The 11,664-nt window shown below is 44.8% G+C and overlaps 1 protein-coding gene across 2 annotated transcripts in view; it reads left to right on the forward strand.

Moving 5' to 3' along the window:
* Positions 1–10,368, forward strand: part of NAPRT (nicotinate phosphoribosyltransferase) — a gene marked incomplete at its 3' end in the record, with an annotated part of 30,371 nt that extends 20,003 nt beyond the window's left edge. For both annotated transcript variants that reach the window (XM_073629431.1, XM_073629432.1), the window contains 2 exon segments: positions 10,045–10,125; positions 10,266–10,368. In XM_073629431.1, coding sequence (XP_073485532.1) covers positions 10,045–10,125; positions 10,266–10,368 — 184 coding nt within the window.
* Between the last annotated feature and the right edge of the window lie 1,296 nt (positions 10,369–11,664).

Below are 11,664 nucleotides of genomic sequence, written 5' to 3' on the forward strand. Positions count from 1 at the left end.
ACAGGTCCAAAGTAGCGGAACCCCTATTAAAAGGGCCCCAGTCTTTGAAGGTTTAACTATGCTGCCTGCCGTGATGGGTGAAAGGTGGAAATATCTATCTATATATATATCTATATATAGATATATCTATATATAGATATATATATATATCTATCTTAAAATGTCTCCTGCATTCTTTTGTATAAAGTCTTCCTTTAAAACTAAGAGCTTAACAAGCACTGCTGATAAAAATTCCCCTCCCCCTCCCCTCTCCTCCTGGAGAGGTGCGGTAACAGCTGACACTTATGTGTAATCAGGTTCTCACCTGAGGCTTAACACAGACGCTCTCAGTTCATATGCTGAAGACAGAAGTCTGTCACACTAAGAGACACAGGAGCGCTGGGCATGTAAAGGTGTGTAAACAGGCATTTCCAGCACAGGAAATATTATGGTACTCAGCATCAAAGGCTGATCCTTATGGTGACTTATGGTTATGGTATGGTGTTTCTTTTGCTAAAACTATTGTTCAGCAAATACCATAATTTGTTAAAGTGCCTCTGCTGTTGTGCTTAGCACATTTTGATTTCCAGTGTACCGCAAAGGTACCAAGGATTCCACCCCCAGGCGCTGGGAACTCCAGTCATGGCTCCACACTGTCATCCTCTCCGGACATGGCAAGCCAGGGCGAGTCATTGGAAGCAATTGGTGGTGCAACTACTTCTCACACTTCAGCCCCTGTGTATGTGACTGAAGATGCATTCTCCTCTGCCCTGTTGGGCTTAGAAGGACGATTATTATTATTATTATTATTATTCAGGATTTATATAGCGCCAACAGTTTACGCAGCGCTTTACAATATAAAAGGGAGACAATACAGTTATAATATAATACAATACAATACAATAGGATTAAGAGGGCCCTGCTCAGAAGAGCTTACAATCTAATAGGGTGGGGCAGGTGGTACAAAAGGTTGTAACTGTGGGGAATGAGCTGGTGGAAGTGGTAGGAGATTAGTTGGAGACGTGATAGGCTTTCCTGAAGAGATGAGTTTTCAGGGATTGCCTGAAGGTAGCAAGAGTAGGGGCTAGCCGGATAGATGGAGGTAGCGAGTTCCAGAGGATGGGAGAGGCTCTGGAGAAATCCTGGAGACGAGCATGGGAGGAGGAGATGAGAGAGCTTGAAAGCAGGAGGTCTTGAGAAGAGCGGAGAGGACGATTTGGGTGATATTTGGAGACAAGATTAGTGATGTAGCTTGGGGCAGAGTTGTGAATGGCTTTGTATGTTGTGGTTAGAATTTTGAATTTAATTCGCTGGGTGATTGGCAGCCAGTGTAGGGATTGGAGGAGAGGGTTGGCAGACACTGAGCGGTTGGTAAGGTGGATAAGTCTGGCAGCAGCATTCATGATAGACTGAAGAGGGGATAGCCTATGGAGCGGTAGGCCAATGAGAAGGGAGTTGCAATAGTCAAGGCGAGAGATAACAAGGGAGTGAATGAGGAGCTTGGTGGTTTCATTTGTTAAAAAAGAGCGAATTTTAGAGATGTTACGGAGGTGAATTCTACAAACTTTTGACAATGATTGGATTTGAGGCTGAAATGACAAGTCGGAGTCTAGGATTACACCTAGTACCCTGGCGTGAGGGGAGGGACTGATGATTGCATTGTTGATTTTGATGGAAAAGTCATGGAGGGGGGCACGGGCGGGGGGGAATATTAATAGCTCAGTTTTAGAGAGATTTAGTTTAAGGAAGTGGTGCGACATCCATGCTGATATGTCAGTTAGTAAGTTAGTAATGCGAGAGGAGACTGAAGGAGTGAGGTGAGGAGTAGACAGATAGATTTGGGTGTCATCAGCGTATAAGTGGTATTGGAAGCCGTGGGCAGTTATTAGGTGACCAAGGGAGGTGGTGTAGATAGAGAAGAGAAGGGGTCCAAGAACCGAGCCTTGGGGGACCCCCACAGAAAGGGGCAATGGAGAGGAGGAGACAGAGTTGTAGGTGACACTGAAGGAGCGCTGTGATAAATAGCCAGAGAACCAGGATAGAGCAGAATCTCGGAGGCCAAGGGAATGTAGTTTATTGAGAAGGAGCGGGTGGTCAACAGTATCAAAGGCCGCAGAGAGGTCAAGTAGTAGGAGTATGGAGTACTGGCTGTTGGTTTTAGCAGTTAGTAAATCGTTAGTGAGTTTTAGTAAGGTAGTTTCCGTGGAGTGCTGCGAGCGAAAGCCAGACTGTAAGGGGTCAAGAAGGTTATTTTCATTGAGGTAGGAGCTAAGACGGTTGTAGACTAAGCGTTCTAGAAGTTTAGAGGTGAATGGGAGTAATGAGATGGGTCTTAAGTTGTTCAGGTCGGCAGGGTCCAGTGAGGGCTTTTTAAGAATGGGAGTGATCTGTGCATGTTTTAGAGGGGAGGGGAAAATGCCACTAGAAAGGGAGAGATTGAAGATGTGGGTGAGGGAGCATAGGTTAGAAGAAGAGGGTGACCGTAGTAGTTGTGAGGGAACAGGATCCAAGGGACAATTGGTTAGGTGGGCATTCGAGAAAATTTTTGTAACCTCTTCCGTAGTAGCCAATTCAAAAGAGGAGAGGGTTGAATGTGCTGCTGGGCAAGGTATGATGGGTGGGGAAGATGTACGCACAGTGGAGATGTCCTCACGAATTGCATTGATCTTGTCTTTGAAGTGATTGGCAATCTCTTGGGCAGTGAGTGAGTTAGTGGGTAGAGGGGGGTGGTGGACAAAGCAGAGAGTTAAAGGTTGAGAAGAGCCGACGGGGACTGGACGACAAGGAATTAATAAGAGAGACAAAGTAGGCTTGCTTGGCAGCATGGAGGCATGAATTGTATTTTAGAAGGGCAGATTTATATAGGGTGAAATCTTGCAGGCATTTGGTTTTACGCCACAGTCGTTCAAGAGCACGGCAATGTCTCTTGAGATTTCTAGTGTTGTCAGTTTGCCAGGGTTGTAACGGTTGGGGCCTAATTCTGCGTGTGGTTAGGGGAGCAAGTGCATCTAGTGATGATGAGAGTGAACTGTTGTAGACAGAAGTGGCCAGGTCAGGATAGGACAGGGGAGAGATTATGTCATATAGGTTGTCAGTAGTAGAATAGAGAAGAGAAGGGTTAAAGTGGCGAAGGTTTCTACAAGTAATTGTTTGCTGCTTGGAGGGATGGGTGGTTGGAGGCAAGGATACAGTGAAAGTAATGAGGTTGTGATCAGATCGAGGAAAGGGGGTGTTGGTGAGGTTGCCAGGGTTGCAGAGATGGGAGAATACAAGGTCAAGGGTATTACCATTGGAGTGAGTGGAAGTATGTGTCCATTGGGTTAGGTCAAAAGATGAGGTTAAGTTGAGAAGTTTAGCTGTAGTTGGGCTGTTGACATTGACAGGAATGTTAAAGTCACCAAGAATAATGGTGGGTATTTCAGAGGAGAGATTAGCGGCTTTAATCGCATCCTCCATCCAATAGGGTAGGAAGCATGCTAGATCCCCCTCCCCCACCTCAAACCCATTTTTCCAAGGGAACAGTGGGCACAGGATGAGGTGTTATCCTCAGGCGATCACGGGGGAAAAACAAGCCAAATTTTTCTCTGCGGAGGAAACAACAGTTGATGAACCTTATGCAACCTCACAATCTGACAGATTGATGGTACAAACTCTTACAGAGATGGTTCATTCCACTTTTTATACTACTCCTAACAGAGTAAGCTGAAAGTCCAGGTCTCTTCTTTGTTTTTGTTTTTAAAAAAAAAAAACCTTTTACAGCGCTTATTTATGCTGAATGGGATCATCTGGATAAGCATTTTTTCCCTCCATATAGTTTCTCAGTTCTCTATCATGGAGGAAAAATTCACAAAGGTTGGAAAGTACCAGCAGTAGACGCTGCGATTTCCAGCATCAATAAAGATGCATAATTGCTTAAGCATCCAACAGATAAGGAGTTGGAATTTTTTTGTTAAAATCCTCCTACCAATGGCGTTATGTTTCGCCATAGATGCCATAAAAGACCCTATCCACCAGGCGTCTCGCCTTGCGCTTGTGCTAAAACACATGCTTAGGACCCTGTGGTTAAAAGGGTTGGCCAGCCAAAGCATCTTGCAAAAAAGGGTGTCTGACTAGTTTCCCTTTTCATTGGGGAAGGTTTGGTGAAATACATCCAAATGATTTCTAGCAGTAAAGCTCTTTTGTCCAGTAGAAGGTATAAATGTCCTTTTATTTAAAGTGAAGCCACAACAGCTCACAGGTGAAGTACTCTGACGGCCAGTGCAGCCATAGGAGACTTCCTGACAGACATGGGTTAAGATCCACATGTTGGTGTTCACTAGTGAAGGGAGCCACTCCTCACAGGTTAACTACTCTGACGGCCAGCGTAGCCATGGGAGGCTTCCTGAAAGATGTGGGACCCTCGTCCTCACGTTGGCTCCTTGTGACCTTGGACAAGTCACTTAAACGGATCCCTTCCCCTGCGCAGGGGCAGCTGCCTCTAGGCAGCGGTGACGGCCTCCACCGTCAGACTCTAGGGCATGATTTCCAAGGAGTACTGTTCAGATCTGTGCGACTTCAAGATAGTCCCTGCACTACTTTGGTACCACTTTGATGCGACTTGAGGTCCATAAACCTCTAGAATACACAGTCATTGTTTCCTGACGCATCAAAATCGCGCCCCGACGTATCCTCGGCGGCAAAGGATCACAGTAAAATCACGCAACTTTGGGGTTGCAATAGTGGAAACTGAGCCTAAGAGGAGAAAATATTCAGCCCCTGTATACATGATTGAAGACACGTTTTTCCTCTGCCCTGCAGGGCCTAGAAGGAAAATTAGCAATTTTAATCGCATCCGCTATCCAAGGATGAGAAGCGTGTTAGACCCCCCCTCCCCCACCTGAGATCCCTTATCAAGGGAACAGTGGGTAGAGGATGAAGGATTACCCTCAGGTAATCGGGAAGAAAGACAAACCGAGTACCCCTCTGCAGAGGAGACAACTAGAGTTGAACTTTTTTTCAGCCTCGCAATCTGAGAAATTGCTGGTACAAACCTCTTACAGAGATGATTTGTGCCTCATTCAAGCTATCTCCTAGTAGAGCCAGCTGATCTGTTTTTTCTTAGGTTCCTTGGACCTTCACTGCCTTTTTCATGCGTTTCCTGTACATGAAAAAGTGATAAAAAACATATACAGCGCTGAAAAAGTGTACATTTAAAATTTCAACATATATCTGTGAGACAGTGCTGAAAGCATAATCTCCACCTGTTGGGTAATACGTGTAAAAAGTGAACATCTAACACATAAACAACTAAGGGCAAAAGTCCATAAGTACAGGGTAGGTCATATATTAGTTCAAAAACACATGGGGGTTCTTGAGCATGGATGGTGTCGCAACTCCACGTGAGGTGGGGGCTGGGACAGACTCTGTATGAGGAGGCACTTCACACATAAATCTTCTAGGTTCCAAATGGAGACTGCAAATGATAGAAATAAATATCCTTACCAGAGGGGGTGGACACAGTCACCGTACGGTAGAGTGTCATACAGACTTGGGGGGATTCAACGATCCCAAGGATATTTGGCAGGAGGGGTCCTGACGGGGAGTCATATCCAGGACGGCCGTCACCACTCCGGTGGGGTGGAAATTCCGGTCAATCGGAATGTCTCTCTCGGATGGAAGAAATGTGCAAAGAGAAATGGCTGGAGCTCAGCAGGGTCCCATTCATGAATGGAGACAAGAGCAAAATTCTCCACATAGGGCATGAATCGGTTTAAAAAGAAGCTTTTATTACAAAGCTGGAAACGTGCTAGACAGCGCACTTCAATAATATAAAACGTGATCACAAAAAAGATAAATAAAATAAAATCGCGTGGTAACAGGGCATCTGTAGGCATTAGCAACCCTTGGTCAGGTCAAAAGGAGATCCCTCCATTCACCTTTGCATGAGGTTGTTAGAAAGGATGCAGTTCCCTTTGCCCAGTTCCATTCGAGACTGTTGCAAAACAGTATTCTATTTTTCTTGGTACAAAACGATCCAGGCTTTGGACTTGCCAATGCGGCTGTCCTCAAGGGTGTCCCAAAGCCTCAATTGGTGGTTACTAAAGAATGTCCTAAAGGGTAAACACTTCAAACCACTTTTCTGGAAAGTGGTAATGACAGAGAAGACAACTGTCCAAGAACAGTGTTCAAGAACCGAAAGAGCCTTGCCCATCAACATCCTAGAGATTCGGGCAGTGCGTCTGGCTCTAAAAGCCTGGACTTCCAGGTTAAGGGATTGTCCCGACAGGATCCAATCCGTCAATTCCACGGCTGTGGCCTATATCAATCACCAAAAGGGGGCACCAACTCAGTACAGAGAGAAGTGAACCATATTCTAACTTGGGCAGAAAGAAATATTCCGTGCCCATCAGCAGTCTTCATTCCGGGAATAGAGAATTGGCACGCGCACTACATGTGCCGCCAGCAGATTATTCCCAGGGGAATGGTCTATTCACCCCGACATGTTTCGGGCTGTTTGTCAAGGATGGGGTACTCCGGATGTAGATCTTCTAGCATCCAGTGCAACATAGAGTTAGTCAACTTTGTGTCCACAACAAAGGATCCATTCGCATGCAGAACAGATGCGTTGATGATACTGTGGGATCAGCTTTTACTGATCTATGCATTTCCCCCTATTCAGTTGCTGCCTTGACTTCTTTGCAGGATCAAGCTGGAAAGAAAACCGGTAATTCTGGCAGCACCACCATGGCCCAGAAGGTCATGGTATGCAGAGGTCGTAAAGATGGCAGTGGAGGATCTGTGGTCCCTTCCACTAAGGCCAGACCTGCTCTCACAGGGGCCGATATTCCATCCTACTTTTACGAATGCTAAATTTAACGGCCTGGCTATTGAGACCCACATTCTGAAAAGACGTGGGCTTTCCAGGGCAGTTATTTCTACTTTAATGCTAGGAAGCCAGCTTCTAGAGCTATATATTATAGAGTCCGGAAAGTTTATGTTTCCTGGTGTGAATCCAAGGGTTGGCACCTTCAGAGATATATTATAGGCAGAATTCTTGCCTTTCTACAAGTAGGCGTAGAGATGAAGTTGGCCCTGAGTACTATTAAGGGCCAAGTCTCAGTCGTATCAATTTTATTTCAAAGACCACTTGCTACGCATTCTTTAGTCCGGGGTTTCATGCGAGGAGTGATGCGGATTAATCCGCCAGTTAAATCGCCCTTGGGACTTGAATTTAGTTTTGTCAGTGTTACAAAAACCGCCATTCGAACCATTACAGCATATTCCTTTAGTCCTTCTGACTAGGAAGCTGATATTTTTGGTTGCTATATCCTCAGCAAGGAGGGTTTCAGAATTGGCTGCTCTTTCCTGTAAAGAGCCATATTTGATTATTCATGAGGACAGAGTGGTGTTACGCCCTCGTCCAGGCTTTTTGCCAAAAGTGGTTTCAGGCTTTCATCTGAATGAAGATATTGTCCTGCCATCGTTTTTTACAAAACCATGTTCCAAGGAAGAAAAGTCACTACATTGTCTTGATGTGGTGAGAGCAGTGAAGATCTATTTAAAGTGAACTGCTCAGATTCGTAAGACTGACGTCTTGTTTATTCTGCCAGAGGGTCCTAAAAAAGGACAGGCAGTGTCAAAATCCACGCGAGTCGTGCTGCGCGTCCCTAGTGGTCCCCGCTCTCTGCTGGGAGCTGTGTGTTCCCAGCAGACAGCGCGGTCGGGACAGGAAGAAGCATAGACTCCCATGGGAGCCTATGCCGGAAGTAGGTGCAAATACCTGTCTTTGACAGGTATCTGCACCCCCCTGAAAGGTGCCAAATGTGACACCGGAGGGGGGGAGGGTTCCGAAAAGCGGAAGTTCCATTTTTGTGTGGAACTCCGCTTTAAGGCGCACTCTACCAGAGCGGTTGGTGCTTCTTGGGCAGTGCGTCACCAGGCCTCCATGTCTCAGATCTGCAAGGCCGTGACTTGGTCTTCAGTGCATACATTTACAAAATGTTATCAAGTAGATGTAAGATGGAATGAGGATATCGCCTTCGGGCGCAGTGTGCTGCAAGCAGCAGTATAATTCCTCAAGGTCTGGGGGTGCCCTATGGGTTGTGTCTCCCTCCCCTCAAGTAGCATTGCTATGGGACATCCCACCAAGTAATTACTTGAGGCCCTGTGTCCTATGATGTATGATAAAGAAAATAGGATTTTTAAAACGGCTTACCTGTAAAATCCTTTTCTTGGAGTACATCATAGGACACAGAGCTCCCGCCCCTCTGTTTTATGGGGTGAGAGTATATTGCTTATATTGCTTGGCTACAAAAACTGAGGACTCCTGGAAGGAGGAGGGGTTATATAGGGGAGTCAACTTCCTGTATTGGTTATACCAGTGTCAACACCTGAAGGTAGGCCCATAACCCACCAAGTAATTACTTGAGGCTCTGTGTCCTATGATGTACTCCAAGAAAAGGATTTTACAGGTAAGCTGTTTTAAAAATCCTATTTTTTCCCTTCTCTTTGGACTTTACCATTGGACATTATTCACGTAATTTTTATCTGCACATTTGTCGATATGACACTTAGTATATTTTTCATTTAAAGGTTTATTACATTTGTATACTTATGTGTATCTATACTATACACTGTTCACATTGTTTTGAGTTCACTCTCAGATCATGTGTGTGCACCTTCTTATATATATTTTATATATTATTATAAATATTATATTATATAGATAGATGTACACTGTTTCATATTGTTTTCAGTTCACTTTGAGATCAACTTTTAGTGCTGCACTTATCTGTCACATAATTTCTAAATTTTTGCAATCGATCTATGGCTGTACTAGCTGCTTTCTTAACATCGTTTTGTAGACAGCGCGGTATATCTGTTTTTAATTTTTCACATCGTTTTCATTCCGTACAGCTCCGTATACGTTCTAGTTCGCATATAAGGATATATTCACCACTTCACCCCCTTCCTGCCCAGGCCAATTTTGAGTTTTCAGCGTTGTCGCATTTTGAATGACAATTTGCGCGTTCATGCAACACTGCGCCCAATTGAAATTTTTATCTCTCTCCCCCCCCCCCCACATATTATATATATTATATTATATTATATATTTTTATACTTTTTGCTATAATAAATATCCCAATTTTTTTTTTTTTTTTTAATTAAAATTTTTCCTCAGTTTAGGCCGATATGTATTCTTTTACATTTTTTTTGGTAAAAAAAAATCGCAATAAGCGTATATTGATTGGTTTGCGCAAAAGTTATCGCATCTACAAAATAGGGGATAGTTTTATGGAATTTTTTTTTTTAATTTTTAATTTTTTTTTTTTTTTTTTTTTTTTTACTAGTAATGGTGGCGATCTGCAATTTTTATCGTGATTGCGGTGGACACATCAGACACTTTTAACACTATTTTGGGACCATTGACATTTATACAGCGATCAGTGCTATAAAAATGCACTAATTACTGTATAAATATCACAGGCAGGGAAGGGGTTAACACTAGGGGGCGATCAAGGGGGTTAAATTTGTTTCCTTGGGAGTGATTCTAACTGGGGGGGGGGACTCGCAAGGGACTGATCGGTGTTCCTCTGTACTGGGAACACACGATCGGTCTCCTCTCCCCTGACAGGACGTGGATCTGTGTGTCTACACACACAGATCCACGGTTCTACTCTGTTAACAGGCAATCGCTGGTGCCCAGCGGACATCGTGGCCGCCGGGCACGCGCACTGGCTCCAGAGTGACACGGCGGGGAGCGCGCGCCCACGCCCCCTAGACGGCCGGGAAGCCCAGGACGTCATATGACGCTCGCCCAGGATGGGAGATCCCATCTGTGGACGTCATATTATTATGGGGGCGAGTAGGGAAGTGGTTAAGGGCCACCCGCCGAGAGGCCGCATATGTGTACCACCAGCGTGAAGGTGTTAATGAATACAGGGTTGAGGGTTGTAAGCGTCGGAGAACTCCCCCTGGATCTTTATATATTGTAGTGAGTGTTCACCGGGTTACACCGAGGTGGCTGCTGCTTGTTTCTGGACTTGTTAGTGTCTCATACATCTGCTTCTTTCTCTGTTTTGACAGGAGAATGAGATTAACGTGATTGGCGTTGGCACCCACCTAGTGACCTGTACCCTTCAGCCCTCCTTGGGCTGCGTCTACAAGGTAAGAATCCAACATGGCCTTTATAAAAAAAAATTCACGGTCGGGTCCTTTTTAAAAGTCCTTGCCACGTTGCTGTGAATTCAAGTTTCCACTCATTCCGACTGTTCACTGGATCAATGTGTGTGTCGCTCCTTCTGCAGCTGGTGCAGGTGAACGATCAGCCCCGAATGAAGCTTAGCGAGGACCAGGAGAAGACGACGATTCCAGGGAGTAAAGCCATCTATAGGCTGTATGACGGCTCCGGTGAGTGCAATCCGGATACATCGATTGATTTCAGAGACTATAGTGGAAATGTCGCTGTACTCTGTTAGGAGTGAACAATTTACAGGTTCTGAATTACTGCCTGCCCGGCTGGTCTGCATGGAGGTCATAATATTAAATAAAAGCACATTTAGTAAGTGCAGTGTTCTGTACCGCCATGGATTTATTGAATAAAAGTTTAAAAAAGGAGCACTGACCACATAAAAAGAGCGCATACTGCCCGGGTCATACCTAGGAGACCTGCTGGGCCACCTCTGCATTCATTGCTTTTCAGTTCATAAATAAATTCTTTAAACCCTTCCCAATGACAGTGCACATATATGCAGCCCGACTGGACTTTGTTCTGTGGGGCTGCATATATGTGTGTCTCCTGGGGTGTGTCTCTCTCTCTCTCTCTCTCTCTCTCTCTCTCTCTCTCTCTCTCTCTCTCTCTCTCTCTCTCTCTCTCTCTCTCTCTCTCTCTCTCTCTCTCTCTCTCTCTCTCTCTCTCTCTCTCTCTCTCTCTCTTCTCTCTCTCTCTCTCTCTCTCTCTCTCTCTCTCTCTCTCTCTCTCTCTCTCTCTCTCTCTCTCTCTCGTCCCGATACCACTTTTTTAGGACTGAGTACAAGTACCGATACTTTGTTTTCAAGTACTCGCTGGTTTGCAGCATTTGCTCTATATTGTTTGGTTACCTGATTGGTATGATTTAGTGCTTTGTGTAGGATTCACAAGGCATGCAGGGGCTTTGCAGTGAGCTCACCTTGTTTTATCCAAAGTGCAAATGTATCTCTAATTCTGGGAGTGTTTTTGGGGGGGGTCTATGTGGTGCTCCTAAGATGCCAATTAATGCACCTGTGCTAACAAGAAGACACAGGAGCCATTTAAAAGGGAAAAGCCATATCTGAAGACCAATCAGCCAAAGGATTAGATTATTGTGTTAAAGCGGAACTTCACTCTCTCAACATTGACTATTTGTAATCTTTATGCTGCTAATATTATATTTTACTTCCTATCTATTTACTATTTTACTTTTAAACTTTTTTTTTTTTTAATTTCTTCAGTTATTTCCTGGTTTCCATAACTAGGCAAATGAAGTCCTACATCCCAGGAGTCCTCAGGAGAGGAGGAGGGGCTTTCTCAGCTAAGCACACCCTCTTGACCGTGTTCCGTCAGCTTAGGTAACGGAAGTGACGTTCCATCGGTACACAGCGACGGCCATTTTGGTACACCCCGCACTTGGCCGCGGTAAGCCTGTGTTCCGTCAGATTAGTTCAAATTCAACATCAGAACCATGTCAC

This window comes from Aquarana catesbeiana, linkage group LG05 (assembly GCF_042186555.1).
Source record: "Aquarana catesbeiana isolate 2022-GZ linkage group LG05, ASM4218655v1, whole genome shotgun sequence".
Lineage (NCBI taxonomy): Eukaryota > Metazoa > Chordata > Amphibia > Anura > Ranidae > Aquarana > Aquarana catesbeiana.